The sequence below is a fragment of the Entelurus aequoreus genome, linkage group LG24 (assembly GCF_033978785.1).
Source record: "Entelurus aequoreus isolate RoL-2023_Sb linkage group LG24, RoL_Eaeq_v1.1, whole genome shotgun sequence".
Lineage (NCBI taxonomy): Eukaryota > Metazoa > Chordata > Actinopteri > Syngnathiformes > Syngnathidae > Entelurus > Entelurus aequoreus.
This window is the reverse complement of record NC_084754.1, coordinates 34,006,482-34,028,506: the sequence shown is the minus strand read 5'-3', so window position 1 is coordinate 34,028,506 and position 22,025 is coordinate 34,006,482. Positions and strand designations below refer to the sequence as shown.

Below are 22,025 nucleotides of genomic sequence, written 5' to 3'. Positions count from 1 at the left end.
ACATTCTGTCTTACACCGTAATGATGAGGTAGTTGGCTGATGCTTATATTGTGAGAAACTTTTATGTTGAAGAATGTGTCAGCCTCCTATTTCTCTCAGCAGGTTGCCATGGTAGCCATGCGTAAGAATGTGTCCCGGATGTGGGCAAGTATCACAATGTTGACGCAAACACGGGAAAAATGTATGCAATTTCTCATGATAAAGCAGTTCAAAGTAGTTTTGGTTATTGAATGTTGAATGAAATGTATCCTATTTTATACAAAAACTATAAAAAAAAGAAAAAAAAGTGAGACCAACCGCATTGTATTTTCTTGTACATTATCTGCATTTTTAAAACATCTTCAGTTCGTCTTCCAAAGACAATACAATAAACCACAATCCGCATTAAAAAAAGTGATTCATTACATAAAAGTTAGACAATACGTGCAATCAACTCTAGGTGTGTTTGAAAGAAATCTATTCTTATTCATCCCAATTCTAAACAGATTCATAATTTTCCAAAATCGATTCATTTGATAATTTAAGTATTTAAGAATCAATTATTCAAAACTATATTTTTAGACTATATCCTGGCTTACTTGCTGCGTGTGTACGTCTTGCGTCAGCAACCAAAAAGATGTTTTGAAAAAGTTTGAGTATAAATACTATACCAAGCAATGCAAGAATGAGTTTGAATCAAGAATCATGTTGTCCCGAGAATCGATTCTGAATCGAATAGTCACCCTAAGATTCAGATTGAATCGTGAGGTACCCAAACATTTCCCCTTCTAATCAACATAGTTGAATAGAAATGTACTGATTTTGGGGGGTCAAATTCAAAAGTGTGGTCAATTGATGCTTGGCAGAATGTTTTTTTTTTCATGTAAAACTACCTGTTACATTATAGTTGTGTCCCAATTCACCAGCTGCATTCTTTTCAGAGTGTCCTTCAAATACAATCCACCAAAAAATAATTGTATTTTCTTTACTAACCTTAAGACGTTTCCTGTATCCCAAGATTATTTGCACATGCTCAGTCTGCCCAGAAAGAACCAGGAAAAGTCACTTTTAGGACGATGACACAAGTTTGTTTGTGCACATTTCACTCTGTGGAAAAAAAAAATACATATAACTCTTTTTGCTGTTTCTGATGGCAAACTTTATCGCTTGCCCCAATGCAAATGTCATCGTCTTAACACCGACTGCTTTCATATGGGAACATTTTGCATTTTTGGGTCAAGTTATAGTTTCAACAACATGTTTGTGGAGCTTCCGCTTAATACTACATAACCTTACCGTACGTCGTACTTCCTACTGAATTCTCATGAGATAGTTACTGGGTTCTGTGGCATTTATTGGTATGGGCTTTTTGCTGTTTTTACTTTGCATAAAACCAAATTCAGTAATCTCTAGCATCAAAGTGGTGCATCTAACCCACGTGGTCCAGCCATGCAGGTCCAAAACCTGCAAAATATCTGTCAAATGTTTTTGTTTTTTCATTAAAAGACAATGTCACCAATGACTAAATCCAATTTGCTGTCTAATACGGTTGTTTGAATCAAATGTGTAATGTGTCTTCATCATCGGCAGTCACTCGTAGTCGAGTATGACTGTCCTCACAATGGATGGCTTTTGGGGAAGGTGGAGTTACCCCTCAGTCATCATTGCTCCCAGGTCCACTCAGGTGGTAGTACCTGTCAGGGTTAAATAGCATTTCAAAGACCTCAACGGTGGAAGTGGCGGAGGATGACACTGCATGTCACAACGGCACTGAAGGCGGATGAAGGCTGCAACAGAGGGTGGTCTCCAGTCGTCATGGATCCATGCCACTGGATCAAGGCCCCTCTCTGCCAAGGACCGTGTGGTGGCTTAACACAACCTACACCTCCTGTAAAGATGTACAATGGTTTAACCTGCACTGCAACAATGTAATTTACCCATTGTGGGATAAATACAAGTATATTCTATCTTATCCTATTCCTCATGGTAGCTCCAAACCCAGCATGGAACACTTCACTGTTCACTCAACACAGACGTAATAATGTCTCTCAAAGCTCACTGTTATGTATTCACACACAACACCAACATTTTGGAGCCAGGATGAATTGATAGAAGAAAAGTACAATAACATAAATCTATTTGTGGCAAGCTGGCACATAGAACAAACCTATGTTTGTCATGATCTGCCGCCTATCTTCTTTGTGTTGCAGTGCCAGGTTTCTGGGTCACAGGGCGTGGCCACCTGTGCACACACCTGATAGTAGGGGTGTGGGAAAAAATTGATTCGAATTCGAATTGCGATTCTCACCTTGTGCGATTCAGAATCGATTCTCATTTTGAAAAAATAGATTTTTTTATTTTTTTATTAATCAATCCAACAAAACAATACACAGCAATACCATAACAATGCAATCCAATTCCAAAACCAAACCCGACCCAGCAACACTCAGAACAGCAATAAACAGAGCAATTGAGAGGAGACACAAACACGACACACAACAAACCAAAAGTAGTGAAACAAAAATGAATATTATCAACAACAGTATCAATATTAGTTACAATTTCAACATAGCAGTGATTAAAAATCCCTCATTGACATTATCATTAGACATTTATAAAAATAAAAAAAATTAACAATAGTGTCAAAGTGGCTTACATTTGCATCGCATCTCATAAGCTTGACAACACACTGTGTCCAATATTTTCACAAAGATAAAATAAGTCATATTTTTGGTTCATTTAATAGTTAAAACAAATTTACATTATTGCAATCAGTTGATAAAATATTGCCATTTACAATTATAAAAGCTTTTTACAAAAATCTACTACTCTGCTTGCATGTCTGCAGACTGGGGTAGATCCTGCTGAAATCTATGTATTCCATGAATAGAGAATCCTTTTGAATCTGGAAAAAAATCGTTTTTGAATCGAGAATCGCGTTGAATTGAAAAAAAAAAAATCGATTTTGAATCGAATCGTGACCCCAAGAATTGATATTGAATCGAATCGTGGGACACCCAAAGCATCACACCTGATAGCCATTTCTTCCTGACTATACTTAAGCTTTCCAATCCCTTCACTTGACACCAGTAGATTTCCTGATGGTTCACCCATGTTTGTCTCCTCTGCTTTGGCTCCACTCCTGCTTCTGGTTTCCAGTGGCTCAGTCCCGGCGTTACGGTTGTAGTGTTGATTGTTACTCCTCCACACCTTCTGTGTGCTATTTCTGTTCCTCACACATTCGTTATGTTACTTATTTTTTCCTCACTCCTTTTTGAGTGCTCCTGTTGGGATTGATTCTTTTGTATTTTTCTGCTCTACATTGGGGTCCTACTCCGGCTAAGCTGACCATGACAATGTTTAAGTTTCACTTTTGAATCTCATTGCAGATAATTGTGGTGCATTTAGGGAAATTTGATTAAAGTTCAAAACAGAGGTGTCCCTAGTTTTTAAAGACAGGGGAGACTTAACCCTCTGTAGATGCACTAAAAACATAACAATGCATTATTATGATTATTATTATCCAGTGATAATTCTACATAAATCAGACAATCTCTAACTTATACTATAAAGTAAAGGGAGATGTAACAGATTTATAAGTCATATATTCTTTCTCTCTGGCACTCATCAAAGGTGGACACCAACGCCTTTGACTAGTCTTGTCTTAACTTAAGTCTCGAGTTGTACGTCGTAATATGTATATGTGCTTTGTTAAAGGGTTTCACCTGGTCTTTAACTAAACCAACCAGGAGTTTAGTTTGTGGCTTACTTTTTTCTCTACCTCATCCCCCCATGTTTGCCATTTTCCCACATTTTACGAGGCGCCGCCCTCGGAGCGACCCATCAGCGTTCCTGTTCTGTCACCCTGTTCAATATACACTATAAGGTATTTGGCCACCTGCCTTGACTCACATATGAACTTGAAGTGCCATTCCATTCCTAACCCATAGGGTTCAATATGATGTCGGTCCAACTTTTGCAGCTATTCCATCTTCAACTATTCTGGGAAGGCTGTCCACGGAGTGTGTTTGTAGGAATTTTCAACCATTCTTCCAAAAGCGCATTGTTGAGGTCACACACAGATGTTGGTCGAGAATGCCTGGCTCTCAGTCTCTGTTCTAAGTCATCCCAGAAGTGTTCTATCGGGTTCAGGTCAGGACTTTGTTCAGGTCAGTCAAGTTCATCCACACCAGACTCTGTCATCCATGTCTTTATGGACCTTACTTTGTGCACAGGCATGTTGGAAGAGGAAGGGGCCCGCTCCAAACTGTTCCCACAAGGTTGGGAGCATGGAACTGTCCAAAATGTTTTGGTATCCGGGAGCATTCAAAGTTCCTTTCACTGGAACGAAGGGGCCAAGCCCAACTCCTAAAACAACAACCCCACACCATAATTCCTCCTCCATGAAATTTCACACTTGGCACAATGCAGTCCGAAATGTACCGTTCTCCTGACAACCTCCAATCCCAGACTTGTCCATCAGATTGCCAGATGGAAAAGTGTGATTCATCACTCCAGACTACGTGTCTCCACTGCTCTAGAGCCCAATGGCGACATGCTTTACACCACTGAATCTGACGCTTTGCATTGGACTTGGTGATGTGTGGCTTAGATGCAGCTGCTCGGCCATGGAAACCCATTCAGTGAAGCTCTCTGCGTACTGTACGTGGGCTGATTGGAAGGTCACATGAAGTTTGGCACTGCACTGACTGTGCAGAAAGTCGGCAACCTCTTTGCACAATGCGCTTCAGCATCCGCTGACCCCTCTCTGTCAGTTTACCTGGCCTACCACTTCGTGGCTGAGTTGCTGTTGTTCCCAAACGCTTCCATTTTCTTATAATAAAGACGACAGTTGACTTTGGAATATTTAGGAGCAAAGAAATTTTACGACTGGATTTGTTGCACAGGTGGCATCCTATGACAGTTCCATGCTGGAAATCACTGAGCTCCTGAGAGAGGCCCATTCCTTCACAAATGTTTGTAGAAACAGTCTCCATGCCTAAGTGCTAGATTTTATACAGCAAGTGATTAGGACACCTGATTCTCATCATTTGGATCGGTGGCCAAATACTTTTGGCAATATAGTGTTTATCTGCTCTTGAACAGGTCTGTGCTGAAAATGTAATTTTATTGTACTTTTTAAGTGCAATGACAATAAACTGCTCTTCTATCCAATAATGCCAATAATGTGTGATTTTAAAACTCACGTTCCATTCTTGTTGAAGGCCACACAAAGCTTAGCTCAAATGACATCTGTCCTTCCTTCAAGTTTCTAAGTGTAAATCCTGCTTGCGTGTGTTCAGATGCTGCACAACAAGCACGTGATGGTTCGCGTAGGAGGAGGCTGGGAGACGTTCGAGAGCTACCTACTCAAGCACGACCCTTGCCGTATGCTTCAAATCTCCCGCGTGGAGGGGAAGACGTCCCCCGTCAGCAGCAAAGGTCTCAACATCAAGGACCTGACGCCTGACAGTTACCTGGTGGTGGCGGCCAACTATCGATGCAAAAAGCCCACGCAGGAGACGTCGCCATGACGGATTTGAAGGTCATCACTACAATATGACTCAACTTGTGACACATGGAAATTACATTTTACTTTATTTTAATTCATAAAATTGTAACCTTTTTTTTTTTTTACATTTTGTACATTATTTTCTAGTAGGACCTTTAGAATTTAATTACTACAGTATGCTTATCTTTATTATTATTAGTATAACTTAATTTTACACTTTTACAGGAAAGCACTTATTTGATGTTTAATGCTTGTGGACACCAAAATATGTTTGTCAATGATGCAAGTCAAAAAGTTCCAAAGCCTAGTCCAGAATGTTTATAGTAGTGCGTCCTGACAAGACTTTATCATTTTGATTTAATTTCTACAGGTTGGAAACTTTTTGGATTAATTGTAGTCGTTTTGATCTTACCAGTTATTACTTATTTTACATACTGTTGGCTCTGAATGTATCATGGGAGTCAGAGTTTCTTTATGGGGTTATTCATTTTTTCTACTTCGCTGCCCCCTACAGGCGAAATAAGTAATAACATTGTCATGCTTTGTCAAAGTATTTGCCTCACGGGTTTGAGGACAACAAATGCATACTTTTAGGAGGTTTGATTTTTGTTAAATACAAATAAAATAAAGCAAACAATGTCTGTACATTTTTTTGTCTGTTTTTTACAGTTTAAAAGTGAAACAAAAACATTTTGAAATTAGCATGATAAATGTTATACTTGTATAGCACTTTTCTACCTTCAAGGTACTCAAAGCGCTTTGACACTATTTCCACATTCACACACACATTCACACACTGATGGCGGGAGCTGCCATGCAAGGCGCTAACCAGCAGCCATCAGGAGCAAGGGTGAAGTGTCTTGCCCAAGGACACGACTAGGAAGGTAGAAGGTGGGAATTGAACCCCAGTAACCAGCAACACTCCGATTGCTGGCACAGCCACTCTACCAACTTCGCCATGAGTTGCATATTACATCAATGATTTTACATTATTTTAAGTATTGTACAATAAATCTCACAAAAAAGTTATATCAAATGTGATTTATTGCAGCAAAAAATATTGGCATGATTATGTTACAGATCAAGTTAAAGCTGTACACTTTAGTGTTGTCAAAAGTGAATACCTTCATTAAAAATCCTTCAATTCATCACCATCATCTCTTCATGCCAACGGATACATTGCAGTTTTCTTATTCATCAAGTGTGCCCACACAGCCATGCATTAAAAAAAAGTGTACATGTGGCAATGCAGATCATATTTAAATTAAGCAGGTAGTTTGCATACATGAAAGTCACTGCAACAAAGTGAAACTGTGCTCTAAATAAAAGGATGGACCGTGATGATGGGAATCATGCGATTGGGAACTTGTCGTTTCATTACTGAGGCAACATTTGAGGGGGGAAAAAAACACTCAGCGAAAATATACAATAATGCTCTTTATGGAAGTATTATGACCTTCGTGTACTACTACTACTACAAGGTACTACATGCTGAGTGTTGTGATGTTGAGGAGTTTTTGCCTTCATAGCACATACCGAGACCCACTGGAATCATGCAGCAAGTTTAAAGAACTTGGCAACAAGTCTGCAAGTTTGGCTGCTCCTGCTCCAATTGCATCTATCTGATCAGCATTAGCACCTGAAGCTGCTTATCTCCAACTAAAAACCATAACTAATAATGATGCAGACAGCAGTTCAAAACATCTTGCAGCAACCTTTTGTGTTGTTTTGGACCTTTTTAGCCCGTCTTCAGCCCACCTGCCACTGCAGAGCATAAATACAGAAAAAGTTTTTTATCCTATACAAACTGTACAGATAGTTTTGTGTCAGCATCAGGAAGACAAATGGAAGAAAATGGCAACATGACTAGCATTAAGTTACAAAGTGAATAGGTACACATTAATGTTGTACTAACAACAAATTGCAAATAAAAGGTAGAAGCTACTTACTCTCAACCCGCCACCTCCACCTCCAGACACAGACGTACTTATCTCCTGTTTCTCAATCTCTTCTTGCTTTTTTCTTTTCCTTTCAACAGCTGCCGGGTTTTTGACACCCCTGTGTGCGGTCTGATCAAGAGAATGGAATATAAAACTGCAGGTGTTGCTTTTTTGCATGATTACACAGCACAAGAACATGCAATTGTGCTTGTTTGTATTTAGTAAAAAGGGTGTGCGTCACAACCAGCCAGCCAGGTGTAACTGCCAGAAAAGGCAGTGAGTCATTTGTGATGGAATGTGGGGGTGGGAGAAAATCCAGCATGTTTTCTTTGTGCTAGTACATTTTTTTTTTCTTTAAAGGGGACTCAGCAAGTTGTGGTAGTTGAGGTAAGGCACAATCCAAAGGGTCACCTGGCCAGGAAATATTTTAATTATGTGTCTACTTACCTTGCGACAGCTTTTGTGTGGCTCTTACGGATGCGCAAGCGGCTTTTCTGGACAGTAAAACATTGCTCACTAAGCACCTCTTTAAATTAATAAAATGTATCAGCTCACTTTAAGAAACAATTATACCCCTCATATGTTTTATAATGAAACAAATATGTTCATAGATACTTAAAAACCTTATATTATTACATCCACTTTAATAGATGCTGCGCCACAATTGCTGCAGGTTCAATGCCCACTTGAGTAGACAACCTCAAGAATAAAAATAACAAATCAGAATCAGTTATACTTAATTAATAGCCGAGGGGAAATTCAAATAAATACCATGTACAGTAGCTACCCGCAGTGCTGACATGGCATCTGTAAAGCTGAAGTTTACAGGAAGTTTTATCTTAGTGCTGCTGCATTTCAAAGCAAAGGCTGCAAAGCATGTCAACATCCAGGAATATTAAGTGACTGATCTACCCTTCAGCAACAACATGTTAAAATTAATATTATATACTGTACGACCCAAATATAAGACAGGAGAAGAATTTGAAATAAAGTTGTTAATGTTTTTGTCTTTTACAGTATTTGGGATTAAGAGGTTTATGTGCTGCTCGCTAGTGTAATTCACAAGAGTTCACTTGCAAAGTGAACCGAATTATAAACTTAAACTACGATGACAATATGATTTAACTGGTATTTAAAACATGAAAAAAGAACATTAATTTTATCTAAAATGTTTGACTTTTTTGCCAAAAACAGGTCTTAAAAAATGGGGTTGAATTAAATTCAGTAGAGCTGCGCCCCTGCAACAATTAATTGGTTAGAAAAAAGCTTTGCTTTATATTTTGTTGCTTAGTGAATGTAACTAATATAAATGGATAAAATCCAGTCAGCATGAATTACCCGGTACTTTAAATACGGCAACATAGTTTCTGCACGGGCGCTGCAATAGAGCACACACGAGAGCGTTGGTGTGTGTGCTGTGATCTGAATGGCGGAAAATAGTGGATTTTTTTTTTTTTAATGCAAACAATGTATAAAGAGCAATTTCAATATTATGTGAATTTATTTGCAAAAAAAAAAGTTTATGGTAAGCAGAAAATGTTTGTTGATTTCAACTATTTTCCTTAAAATACGCCTTGAGACTATAGTGTTTTTTATCCAATTACTTGATTAACCAAACAAACTAATTCATAGGTTATTAAATTACTAAAACAATTGATAGCTGCAGCACTAATATTCAGGGTTAATGTTATTACAAATAATGCATTTGTACAACTTGAGGCCTTACCAATAATATACTCTCTTATAGGAGATACTGACAATCAACTCTAAATTTGCTAAGTTTTATTGAGGAAGTTTAGTGTCTTTATTTTCAATATTACCGATCAATACAAATTCCTCTCGCTTTTTCTTAGGTATTGCAAGGCAGACGTTCATTAAGCGTCAATGCCTCATATAGACATGCAGTACCAGTCAGAAGTTTGGACACACCATACCATGGTGGTCAGTGATGTCCAAACTTACGTGCTTCTTTATTTAACATTTGTATGGATAATTTGTGGAATTGTACATGTCCAATTCAAGTGTTTGACATGACTGGCTGTATAAAGAACAGTACATCCAGAGACTGTTTACCACCTGTTTTTGACTTGTGAAAGCACTCGATCACTATGAGAGGGCATCTGTCGTTTCATCCTGGACAATATTCATGACAAATTTGTGCTTTGTTTTAAAAGACGTGCTTTTAAAGTTAAAGTACCCATGATTGTCACACACACACACACACTAGGTGTGGCGAAATTATTCTCTGCATTTGACCCATCACCCTTGATCACTCTCTGGGAGGTGAAGAGAGCAGAGGGCACCAGCGGTGGCCGCGCCCGGGAATCATTTTTGGTGATTTAACCCCCAATTCCAACCCTTGATGCTGAGTGCCAAGCAGGGAGGTGATGGGTCCCAAATTGGATTTACACTGTATGGAAAAAAAAAATTGCAAAGGAATTTTACCTTTGCAACTTCGTTATACTATTGGCTAAGTTTTATATTCATAAATGTAAGTTTCTCAATACCCGACCTGTTTTTTGTGCCTTTAAAAAAGAATTAGAACTCTACTTTTAAACGCTCTCCACCTCTAACAACCAAAAAACTGTGAAAACTATAATGCTGTGTTCCAAATGTGGATTATTTATGGAACTTGTGTGAGCCTATGGCTTTACATTTTGTTACATACCGTATTTTTCGGAGTATAAATTGCTCCGGAGCATAAGTCGCACCGGCCGAAAATGCATAATATAGAAGGGAAAAAAACATATAAGTCGCACTGGAGTATAAGTCGCATTTTTGGGGGAAATTTATTTGATAAAACCCAACACCAAGAATAGACATTTGAAAGGCAATTTCAAATAAATAAAGAATAGTGAACAACAGGCTGAATAAGTGTACGTTATATGAGGCATAAATAACCAACTGAGAACGTGCCTGGTATGTTAACGTAACATATTATGGTAAGAGTCATTCAAATAACTATAACATATAGAACATGCTATACGTTTACCAAACAATCTGTCACTCCTAATCGCTAAATCCCATGAAATCTTATAAGTCTAGTCTCTTACGTGAATGAGCTAAATAATATTATTTGATATTTTACAGTAATGTGTTAATAATTTCACACATAAGTCGCACCCCCGGCCAAACTATGAAAAAAACTGTGACTTATAGTCAGAAAAATACGGTATACAGGTATATATTTTACATGCTATTTTAGTTACTTTATTGAGTTTACAACCCCCTGGGGCTATTTTTGTACTGTTTATGTACCTGTTTTAATTATTATTATTATTTCTTGATTGTATGTAAAATGTTGCATATTATAAATAAAGGTTTATAAATAAAAACATTAAAAAAACACTGGTTGTAATGGCGCTGAAGAGTGACGTGGCCCCGCCCATCCAGCTAGTAGTATATACCGTTATTTTGGGGCTATGTTCACGGTTTGTTGTGTTTTTCTTTTCATTTACTACAAGATTTACCTCGGTTTGTCTCTTCTCTGCTGCTGCAGCCAACTGTCGCCTCCTCGTCTCCTGGAAAGAAAACCCAACTCTTAGTATGTACAATGTAAACAAAAATGCAGTTTGCATTCACTTAGCTGGGCCCAGCAAGTCAATTTGACTTAAAGCCGAACCAAAACGTGACTGTGTCGTACTTAAATTCCCTACTACTTATGCATAATAAGTGGATAAAAGTAGTGTAGTTTAACCATGGTTACATACCGGATCTGGAGTGTCCACAGCGTCCTCGACCGCTCCACCAAGGCACGGTAAGCACATTCCCATTCTTCACAACAGTGAAAAAGCAACGGAGCAAATTAGTTTTAATGTCTTTTTTTTTCTCACTAAACTATTGCTAACAAACAGAAGTTGGTTGAGTGTTCAGGGTTCGGGTGTTTTCAAAAGAGAAGTAGGAAAAAGCAGCGTCTACTCCTACAGGCAGTGGAGGGCTCCTCTGGCATGGCGTCACCGTTAGCTTCGGCAACTTTAGCATTCAAGCTAATAGCTACAACTACGAAGCTTAGCCTGGCTAGTAAAACCGCGTCATAAATAAATTCTCCTCACACCGTTTGTTTCGACGCCCCGGCATTTGCCAAACAATCTTTTTTTTAACGCCAGAAACCCAAGATAACTGTAACTCGTCCCAGTGCCAGTTAGCTTTGGTTAGTGATGAACGTTAAACTGTGGGGTGTTCAAGAACGCGAAAAAAACAAAAAATGCGTTTGCTTGAATAGCAAATGTCCGAAATATTAAAAATGTTATTCAATTTTAATTTTGTGTTATAAATTATATCCAGAGTGTACATTAATTTCTCCTTTAAAAAATGTGTATAGTTAATGTATTTCCACTAAACAGTTGTTTTAACGAGTTGGTCTTGAACACAACTCAGGGGGTCACATGCACATGCATTTTTGAAGTCCCCTGTGTAGTAGCACCACCTGGTGGCAACAATCATCTTATTCATCTCACCGTATGAAATATAACTAACTTACTTCACCAATTATGATGTATTTCCCATTCATGCTGGAGCCTATCTCCGCTGCATTCGGGCAGAAGGCGGGGTACACCCTGGACAAGTCGCTACCTCATCACAGTATTGATTTATTTTTATTGTTTTTGATTGATTGATTGAGACTTTTATTAGTAGGTTGCACAGTGAAGTACATATTCCGTACAATTGACCACTAAATTGTACCATTTAGTGGTCAACACCCGAATACGTTTTTCAACTTGTTTAAGTCGGGGTCCACTTAAATTGATTCATGATACAGATATATACTATCAGATATATCATCATAATACAGTCATCACACAAGATAATCATCAGGGTATATACATTGAATTATTTACATTATTAACAATCCGGGGTGTGGAGGGGGGTTAGGTTTGGTTGTTATCATCAGTCATCAACAATTGAGAACAGAGAAATGGATATTGAAACAGTGTAGGTCTGACTTGGTAGGATATGTTATTACTTATGGAGTATATTGTGAATAAATTGAGAACAGGGTAGTGAACAAAAGTTTTAGCAACTTTTTTATTTATTGATTTATTTAGCCTTTATCTAACCAGGTAAAATCCCATTGAGATCAAATATCTCTTTTCCAAGGGATACCTGGCCAAGAGGGCAGCAGCAAGGTTACATTAAAAACAGTAAACAACACATAAAACATCATATTTACAACATTAAAACTTGCTCACATGACACATGTGCATACAGACAAGGTAGACTGCAATCATTTCACAGAAGCTGTAAAGGCCTACTGAAATGAATTTTTTAAAATTTAAACGGGGATAGCAGATCCATTCTATGTGTCATACTTGATCATTTCACGATATTGCCATATTTTTGCTGAAAGTATTTAGTAGAGAACATCGACGATAAAGTTCGCAACTTTTGGTTGCTGATAAAAAAGCCTTGCCTGTAGCGGAAGTAGCGTGACGTCGCAGGTTGAAAGGCTCCTCACACTTCCACATTGTTTACACCAGCAGCGAGAGCGATTCAGACCGAGAAAGCGACGATTACCCCATTAATTTGAGCGAGGATGGAAGATTTGTGGATGAGGAACGTGAGCGTGAAGGACTAGAGTGCAGTGCAGGACGTATCTTTTTTCGCTCTGACCGTAACTTAGGTACAAGGGCTCATTGGATTCCACAATTTCTCTTTTTTCTATTGTGGATCACGGATTTGTATTTTAAACCACTTCGGATACTATATCCTCTTGAAAATGAGAGTCGAGAACGCGAAATGGACATTCACAGTGACTTTTATCTCCACGACAATACATCGGCGATGCACTTTAGCTACGGAGCTAACGTGATAGCATCGGGCTTAACTGCAGATAGAAACAAAAGAAATAAACCCCTGACTGGAAGGATAGACAGAAAATCAACAATACTATTAAACCATGGACCTGTAAATACACGGTTAATGCTTTCCAGCCTGGCGAAGCTTAACGATGTTGTTGCTAACGACGCCATTGAAGCTAACTTAGCTACGGAACCTCACAGAGCTATGCTAAAAACATTAGCTATCCACCTACGCCAGCCAGCCCTCATCTGCTCATCAACACCCGTGCTCACCTGCGTTCCAGCGATCGACGGCGCGACAAAGGACTTTACCCGATCATCGATGCGGTCGGCGGCTAGCGTCGGATAGCGCGTCTGCTATCCAAGTCAAAGTCCTCCTGGTTGTGTTGCTGCAGTCAGCCGCTAATACACCGATCCCACCTACAGCTTTCTTCTTTGCATCCTTCATTGTTCATTAAACAAATTGCAAAAGATTCACCAACACAGATGTCCAGAATACTGTGGAATTTTGCGATGAAAACAGAGCTTTTTGTATTGGATACAATGTGTCCGAATACTTCCATTTCAACGATTGACGTCACGCGCATACGTCATCATACATAGACGTTTTCAACTGGAAGTTTCGCGGGAAATTTAAAATTGCACCTTATAAGTTAACCCGGCCGTATTGGCATGTGTTGCAATGTTAAGATTTCATCATTGATATATAAACTATCAGACTGCGTGGTCGGTAGTAGTGGCTTTCAGTAGGCCTTTAAAGTACCACTGATAGTCACATGCACACACTCGGTGTGGTGAAATTAACCTCTGCATCTGACCCATCCCCTTGTTCCACCCCCTGGGAAGTGAGTTGAGTTTGAGTTTATTTCGAACATGAAATTTCCAGTTTCTCTTTTCAACATGTTCGAAAAGGAGTAGGAAGAAGCAGAGCTTATTTAATCCTACCCCTTTTCTTTTACATAACAGTTGCTAAAACTTTTGTTCACTTCCTGTTCTCAATTTATTTACAATATACTCCATAGGTAATCAGAATAAAAATAAATAAATAAATAAATAAATAAATAATATTCGGTGAAGTGAGTTACATTTCATATGGTGGGATGAGTAAGATTATTTTGAAAATGAACGGATGGATGGACGAAATAAATTCAGAATGCTTATCATGGTTCTTCTTCTTTGTACTTTGTAAACACTTTAAGTTTGAAGAGTTTCTTAAAGTGCATCATATTAGTACATTGTTTGATTGCTATGCTTAATCCATTCCATAATTTAATTCCACATACTGATATACTGAAGGTCTTAAGTGTTGTACGTGCATACAAATGTTTTAAATTACATTTTTCTCCAAGATTATATTTCCCCTCTTTTTTTGAGAAGAATTGTTGTATATTTTGGGTAGCAGATTATAGTTTGCTTTGTGTATAATTTTAGCTGTTTGCAAATTCACTATGTCGTGGAATTTCAGTATTTTTAATTGAATAAATAAAAGGTTTGTATGAGGGGAGCAGTGAGCAGCAGCGGTGGTCGCGCTCGGGAATCATTTTGGTGATTTAACCCCCAATTCCAACCCTTGATGCTGAGTGCCAAGCAGGGAGGTAATGGGTCCCATTTTTCTAGTCTTTGGTATGACTCGGCCGGGGTTTGAACTCATGGGGCGGACACTCTAACCACAAGGCCACTGAGCAGGTTTAATACTGTATTAAACTACTTATTCTTTTTGGTATAAAATACTTGAACTGGTACTTTAATCAGATAAAATTGCATTAATCCAATGGAACAAATTATGGCCCTTCAAACATGTGTTGATTTACTCCACCAAATTCAACTCAAGTCCATTTTCGAAAATATATTGTCCTCTTGTTGTAATTGGTTGAGTGATGGAGGAGTGACTTCCAAGCCTTTTTTCAGTCATATGAGTGATGCTCCATAAAAAAAAGTCCCATCAAATCAGTATTCTGTAGCCTGACAGTTTAATGTTGGAGCTGGTTTTCACCCATCAACACTGCCGACTCCTCCCCTCCATCCTGGCTGTGGTGTCCACCTTTATTTCAAAGTGCGGCACCAAAAGGGAATGGCAGGCTCGTGAGATTATGCAGCTCTTCAGGTGTACATACTGTCAATCATAAATGTATTGATGGGGATTTTACGTTGATGTATCCATCATGGAGGGGAAATTATGTCAGGATGCTGACGGCTCCTCAGGTAAGTTACTCAGAAATGTCATATTTGACGTAGAAAGTAAGTTTGGTGTATTAAAGTTCATGTTTTACATTTTATCTTGTATGTTGTGCATCATCATTATTGATCATCTCCCAGTTTCCAATTAAAACATGTTGTTCTTGTTAAAAGTTCAAAGTACTAAAGTGTAAACACTGATGTAGAAAGATGAGTCTTGGCCATTATTTGCAGTAGAAGTTTAACAGTATATCGTATATTTCAGTCATTATACACAATTGTAGTGCCTTTTTAGTGTTTTTTTGTAGTTACAATATTACAAATAAACAAACTCATGTGGTAACTGGAGGTGGGAATATTTGGTCACCTCATGATTCGATTACGATTCAGGAGCTATGATTTGATGAAAAATCGATTATTGATGTATCTGTAATTTATATATATTGATGCAGTTTTACATTTATTTTCGTTTCACTAAATAAGCGTTAACCACTTGCAATATAAAAAAAACAAAACAGTGCATTTGTAATAAGAAACAGTTAAATTAATTCAAACAAAATTAATGGAAATGTGTGCAAAACTGCAACATAAGTGCCCTAAAATAAAGGAGCTGTCTTTTGGAACTGTCTGAATTACTTTATTTACAATAAATAAAACAATGATCAAATATTGACGTTTAATAATCGATTTTTATCATCGTCCATGTCCGAATTGCGATGCATCTAAAAATCGATTATTTCCCCCACCTAGAGCGGTGACCATGACAGCCTCCTGTTTAATTGCACTGCACAAATGTTTGATAACAATTACAACTCTGAATAATTCAACACATATGAATATAATGCAATTAATAAATGTGTGTTTGCCTATTTACTGTAAATATCAAAATGATGAGTTGCACCGCAGGAAATTTATGTCACCCAGTCTCTAAAAAGCATCTCCTCTACGATGTTGTGAACATCTTAAGTTGATTGCTGAAGCACTGAGCAGGTATTTCATCTTGGAGAAAGCTGTCATGCTTTAAAGCTCAGCTGGAATTGGATGGTTGAAAAATAAATCCTTTTAGTATGGATTTCTTTATAGAGTTTAGATGAATGTTCAAATAGCAAATACAAAAGATGCCATATTGTTTTTTTTGCAAATGACTGTGTATAATCAAAAAATTCCAAAATAAAAGTCTGCGGGATAATGAGCAACTCATTTTGTCTTACAGTATGTGCGGAAATATCTGTGGTGAGCCGCAGAAAAGTGAGCGTGACAGGCAAGATGTCCACTGGCATTCACTTTAATGAGCTCTCTAATGCATGCATGCTACAGTGACCATTAGTGGTTGTATATACTGTATTATCTTGCCCAAAGGCAAACGTTGCATGAACATGTCAAGCAAGACTGTGGTCATGTTCCGATACCTAATGGGACTGTGTTTATTTATCTTGAGACAAAACTGGAAGCAGAGTTAATTGTTTTCTTTCACGCATCAAAAGCACATTAATTAACCCTCCCAGAGCATTTATGGCAATAATTGGAACGATTAATGGAGTGTGTGGGCTTTTAACCTGACCTTATTTGTTTATCAGTCTCTTTCAATATATTTATTTGTTATTTTCCTTTGCTTCATATAGGTGTAGGATCAAGCATTATATAGTTACTAAATAATGACCCATTGGCTCTTTAAAGAGATTAGACCAGGGGTGTCAAATGTACGGCCCGCGGGCCGGATCAGGCCCGTGAACTGGTTTTATCCGGCCCGCGGGATGAGTTAGCTAAGTATAAAAATGAGCCGAAATTTTTGAATGAAAGAAACTGCTGTTCTAAATGTGTCCACTAGATGTCACAATACCAATTCTTTGTATCTTTGTGGATGATGCTACATATGTAAAAAAAAAAATAAACCACATGATGTTAGTGCACCAGTCGAGGAAAATTAGCAAACTACATAAATAACATCCTGTAATTTGATTTTGGTATAATTTTTTTTATCTTGATACATTGAAAATGAACACCAATGAGCTGACTGATGAACATTATCACATAATTTATTGAGAAAGTATAAATAACGACTAATAAAGGTAGAATACAATTAACCGCAACATGTAAGTGTAAACAAACCCCAACAACATTATGATTTGTACATTTTCAGAATGTGCTTGTTCTATTTTTAAACAAAGAAAACAATCTGAAGTTGTCTTTATTTTTAAGTTATCGTGCCGTGATTTTACCAGTCCGGCCCACTTGGGAGTACATTTTTCTCCATGTGGCCCCCGATCTAAAATGAGTTTGACACCCCTGGATTAGACAATCTTTTTTATTTGAGAAGCACCCTAAAATGGGACCTATGATGATTTTCTTCTTTTCTGACTTACAAATGTTACTATGATGGAACAAACAATTCCAAAGCGTCAAATCATAAGGTTTCTACATTTGAGCGTGAGCTTGCATGTACCGGTAGTTTTGGATGTCTTTGAACGCTGTCTTATTTTAACAATGGGTGATTTTTTATTTATTTTTTTTAATTTTAATTTTTTTTATTTTTTGCAAATATTTTTATTGAATTTTACAGTTAAAATCACATTTACCAGTCATACTTTGCTCACGCAAAGCCTTCATACAATCACACATCCACTCACATGCACACTTGAGGAGAGAGGTGCACTTGAACTTTAACAACTCAAGGTTTACAGTATAAACATTAGAAAAAATACCCAGATATTGTATATATATAGCCATCCATCCCGCTCCGGCTCAGAATCAGCAGGCTATCGAGACCACAGCACGATGGATGAACATTCCTCGACATCAAGGATCCTCAGGAAGTGATCCCGAGATCACCTCTCGAGGACCTCTCCACCGTTCACACTTCAAAAAGAAAAGGAAAGTCACAGAAGTTGATCAGATGCAACAATACAAGATAAAAAGTCACACAAAAAATACAAATAAATAAGAAAGTAAACCGTTGCAAAGCCATATCAGAAGTAACAAAAAAACAAAAAAAAAAGCAATAATAGTGTAGGATCAATACAGAAAATAATAAAGATAATACAACTGCAAAAAAGATGGCAGGTTTTTTTTTTTCTTTCTTTTTCTTTTCTTGTTTCTTTTTCTTTTTTCCTTAAATGTCTAAATTATGATTCAATATATGTCAGTAAAGGTTTCCAGGTTAGTTCCCATTTATTCATACTTGCAGAGTTTATAAATCTTATTTTTTCAAGAGTCATTACATTCACAAGTTCATTTAGCCAATTCCTGAAGTTGGGTGCAGATGAGCTTTTCCAGTCTTTGAGAATGAGTCTTTTGGCCAAGACCGTTCCGAGCAGCAACACAGCTGTAATCTATTTTGGAAGTTTTTGTGTTTCTGAAGACCACCAAACAAGATGATATCCCTGTCAGGGACAAGTTTTCTCTGATATACCCCTGGGTAAAAAAAGAAAATGCTGGACCAAAATGATTGAATAATTGGACATTCCCAAAACGAATGAGACAATGATCCTTCACATTTATCACAAAGTGGAGATGTATCAGGATAACATTTGTGTAATAAGACTTTGGAGTAGTAAAAAGGATGAATCACTTTGAACTGTATGAGCCTGAGTCTGCTGTTAGTTGAGCAATTGTGAATTTGAGAGAGTGTCCGTTCCCATTGCTGTTTGGGTATTGTTATTCTTAGTTCCTGTTCCCATTGCTGTTTGGGTATTGTTGTTCTTAGTTCCTGTTCCCATGCTCTTTTAACACAGTCTGCTGATGTCATGGGTATAATCAAGCAGCTGGCAAATTTGGCGATAAGCTTTTTACTTGTGGGTGATACATTTAGTAATTTTAAGAGAGGGTGCTTTTCCTTTACCAGCTGAGACTTTGAAATGTTTTCTTTAATACATTTTTTTGCCTGCAAATGGCAAAACCAACTGAATTGGGACAAATTGAATTTGATTCGCAATTGCTCATATGACGCAAGACTGTCCTCGACATACATGTCTTTTATGCATCTAATTCCATTTAAGTACCAGTTAAAAAAAATGCTGTCTGTTATCGATGGAATAAATGCATGATTGTGGTGAATACATAGTTACATTGGAAATATTCAATTGTTTTTTAATTTGAGAAATAATTTTGATATAATTTCTTACTACTACACTATGGCTTGTTGATTTAATAGAAGAGACTGGTTTAGTAAAAAGTAGAGATAGCAATGATGTGTAAGGTTGAACTAATGACTGCAGTTCCAATTTCAGCCACAAGGGAGCAGAATTAAGTGATTCATTCTTTGGGAACCCCATCTTCCAAAAGGTCAATGCATTCAGATTTGATGCCCAATAATAATTTTTGAACATTGGAAGACCCAGCCCCCCTTCCTTTGTAAATCTGAATAAGTGCTTTTTAGATATTCTGCGTTTTTTATATCCCCACACAAAATCTAGAACTAAAGATTCAAGTTTTTGGAAAAAATCTGCAGGAATTAGAATTGGTAAATTTTGAAAAAGATAGGTAAATTTTGGCAGGGTAATCATTTTGATAGCATTCACTCTACCCAACATAGAGAGCGGTAGGGTCTTCCAATACTCTATACACACTTTTAGTTTCTCAAAAGCTTCAGTAAAGTTCAATTTGAGTAAGGATTCATAATTTTTAGATATTTTTAAGCCGAGATAGGATATATAGTTTTCTGCAACTTTAACTGGGTTTTAACTGATCTTAACATTATCTCCTAGGAACATAAGCTCGCTTTTGGACCAGTTTATTTTATAACCAGATATTTTACCAAAAGAGTCTACATATTCTAAAAGAAGTGGTAATGCAATTTCTGGCTCAGTAAGTGTAACAAGTACATCATCTGCATAAAGTGAGATGAGACTCTCTGATGTGCCCACTGAAAATCCTTTAATATTACAGTTCATTCTTAAACTAATAGCCAGTGGTTCTAGGGCCAAATTGAAAGGTAAGGGCGAAAGGCAATCGCTCTGTCTCACGCCGCGATGCAATTCAAAACTATCCGATATTACATTATTAGTTATGACATATGATTTTGGTGCAAAATAAATTATTTTAACCCATTTTATAAAATTTTCTCCCAACCCAAATAATTTGAGAACATGAAGTAGATAAGCCCACTCAATTGAATCAAAAGCTTTATGAGCATCCAGAGTCAGGACGGCTGCCTCTTTGTTTCCTATGCAGTCCGAGTACAACAAGTTCAATAATCTCCATACATTGCCAAAAGAAGGTCTGTCCGGGATGAAACCGACCTGATCCGGATGGATAATTTCTGTTATGTGGTTGTTTAACCTTGTTGCGAGTACCTTAGTTAGAATCTTATGGTCTAGATTGAGCAGGGAGATAGGTCTATAATTGGCTGGATCGAGTGGATTTTTTCCCTTTAACGGTATTATACATATATGAGCTTCATACAAGGAGCTTGGAAGTTTATTGTTTACGAAAGAGTCATTTAACATTCTTAGTATTATAGGGGACAGTATTTCACTAAAAGCTTGGTAAAACTCCGCACCAAATCCATCTGGACCAGGACTTTTATTCACGGAGAAAGTTTTCAGTGCCTTTAGCAGTTCTTCAGTTGAAATAGTATTGTTTAAAGAATTCTGATGATTTGGACTCAGTTGAGGTAGGTTTAATGGAGTAAAAAAATCATTTAAATCTTTAACCGATATAGCTGAACTAGATTTATATAATTCTGAATAAAAGTTTTTAAAGACATTGTTGATATCCTGTAAATCTGTACATATTTCACCTGTTTTTGAGCATATTTTATGGATAGCAGCTTTAGCTTGATCTCCTTTGAGCTGTCTAGACAGAAGTGTTTGTGGTTTATCAGATATTTCAAAATGTTTTTGTTTATTTTTCAGTAAGAGTTTAGATACTTCCCCGTGAAGAAGAGAATTGTATTCATTTTTCAGTTTCAGCATCTTATTGTAGTCAGACTGCAAAAGAGAATTTATATGAATTTCTCCCATTTCTTTAATTTCTTTTTCCAATTCTTTATGCCTTTTTCTTACTTCTCTTTGTTTTGAGCTTTCAAATGAAATGATATATCCTCTCACAGTAGCTTTAAGGGCTTCCCACAGTATAGAGTCTGAGACCTCTCCGTTATCATTCACCTCAATAAACTCTTGGATAATCTTATTCATATATTCTTTAAAATCTTCATATAATAATAATTGTGGTTTAAATCTCCATTTTTGTTTGGTTTTATGGAGATCAATTTGGATCTGTAGACTCACCGGGCTGTGATCTGAGATGACTCTACTGTGGTACTCAGGATTACTGACATTGGAGAGAGCAGAGGCTTCCACTAAAAAGTAATCGATTCTTGTGTAAGAATTGTGCACAGCGGAGTAAAATGAATACTCCCTTTTATTAGGATGTTTTGTTCTCCATATGTCTATGATATTTCTTGATCTCATAAGATTATTAATGGTTTTAGTTGAGTTAGCAATTACATGAGATTTAGTTGACAATCTGGGATCCAAAAGGCAGTTAAAATCACCACCAATGTAGATACGAGATGAGCTATCATCAGGAAGTAGACCAAAGACTCTATGATAAAAGTTTGAGTCATCTGTGTTTGGTCCATAGATATTCAAAAAAGTTACTGGGTAGGATGTAATATGACCA

General features: G+C 37.3%; 2 protein-coding genes across 4 annotated transcripts in view; one reads left to right on the top strand and one right to left on the bottom strand.

Annotated features, from left to right (window-relative positions):
• Nucleotides 1–6,147, top strand: part of LOC133641745 (growth arrest-specific protein 2) — a 62,418-nt gene extending 56,271 nt beyond the window's left edge. For both annotated transcript variants that reach the window (XM_062035708.1, XM_062035707.1), the window contains exon 8: nucleotides 5,283–6,147. In XM_062035708.1, the coding sequence (XP_061891692.1) occupies nucleotides 5,283–5,513 (231 nt within the window). In that variant the 3' untranslated portion in view covers nucleotides 5,514–6,147. The remainder of the gene's footprint in view (nucleotides 1–5,282) is intronic.
• Nucleotides 6,148–6,517: 370 nt separating this feature from the next.
• Nucleotides 6,518–11,747, bottom strand: svip (small VCP interacting protein). Of its 2 annotated transcripts, XM_062035710.1 has the most exons (5): nucleotides 11,142–11,747; nucleotides 10,902–10,952; nucleotides 7,879–7,925; nucleotides 7,441–7,560; nucleotides 7,241–7,255 (listed from the first exon to the last, which is right to left on the bottom strand). In XM_062035710.1, exons 1-4 carry the CDS (start codon nucleotides 11,202–11,204, stop codon nucleotides 7,479–7,481), a joined length of 243 nt encoding a protein of 80 aa, XP_061891694.1. In that variant the 5' UTR covers nucleotides 11,205–11,747; the 3' UTR covers nucleotides 7,241–7,255; nucleotides 7,441–7,478. The 2 variants fall into 2 exon arrangements, with proteins under 2 accessions (XP_061891693.1, XP_061891694.1); XM_062035709.1 differs by lacking the exon at nucleotides 7,879–7,925 and having other exon boundaries at nucleotides 6,518–7,255; nucleotides 11,142–11,726.
• Between the last annotated feature and the right edge of the window lie 10,278 nt (nucleotides 11,748–22,025).

What these genes read in the sequence shown, in the direction of transcription:
- svip (XM_062035709.1), bottom strand. Translation starts at nt 11,204, where the DNA reads ATGGGAATGTGCTTACCGTGCCTTGGTGGAGCGGTCGAGGACGCTGTG. An exon ending in CTGTGGACACTCCAGATCCG is followed by an intron (nt 10,953 to 11,141) that starts GTATGTAACCAT and finishes TTTTCTTTCCAG; the next exon opens with GAGACGAGGAGGCGACAGTT. An exon ending in CAGAGAAGAGACAAACCGAG is followed by an intron (nt 7,561 to 10,901) that starts GTAAATCTTGTA and finishes TCTCTTGATCAG; the next exon opens with ACCGCACACAGGGGTGTCAA.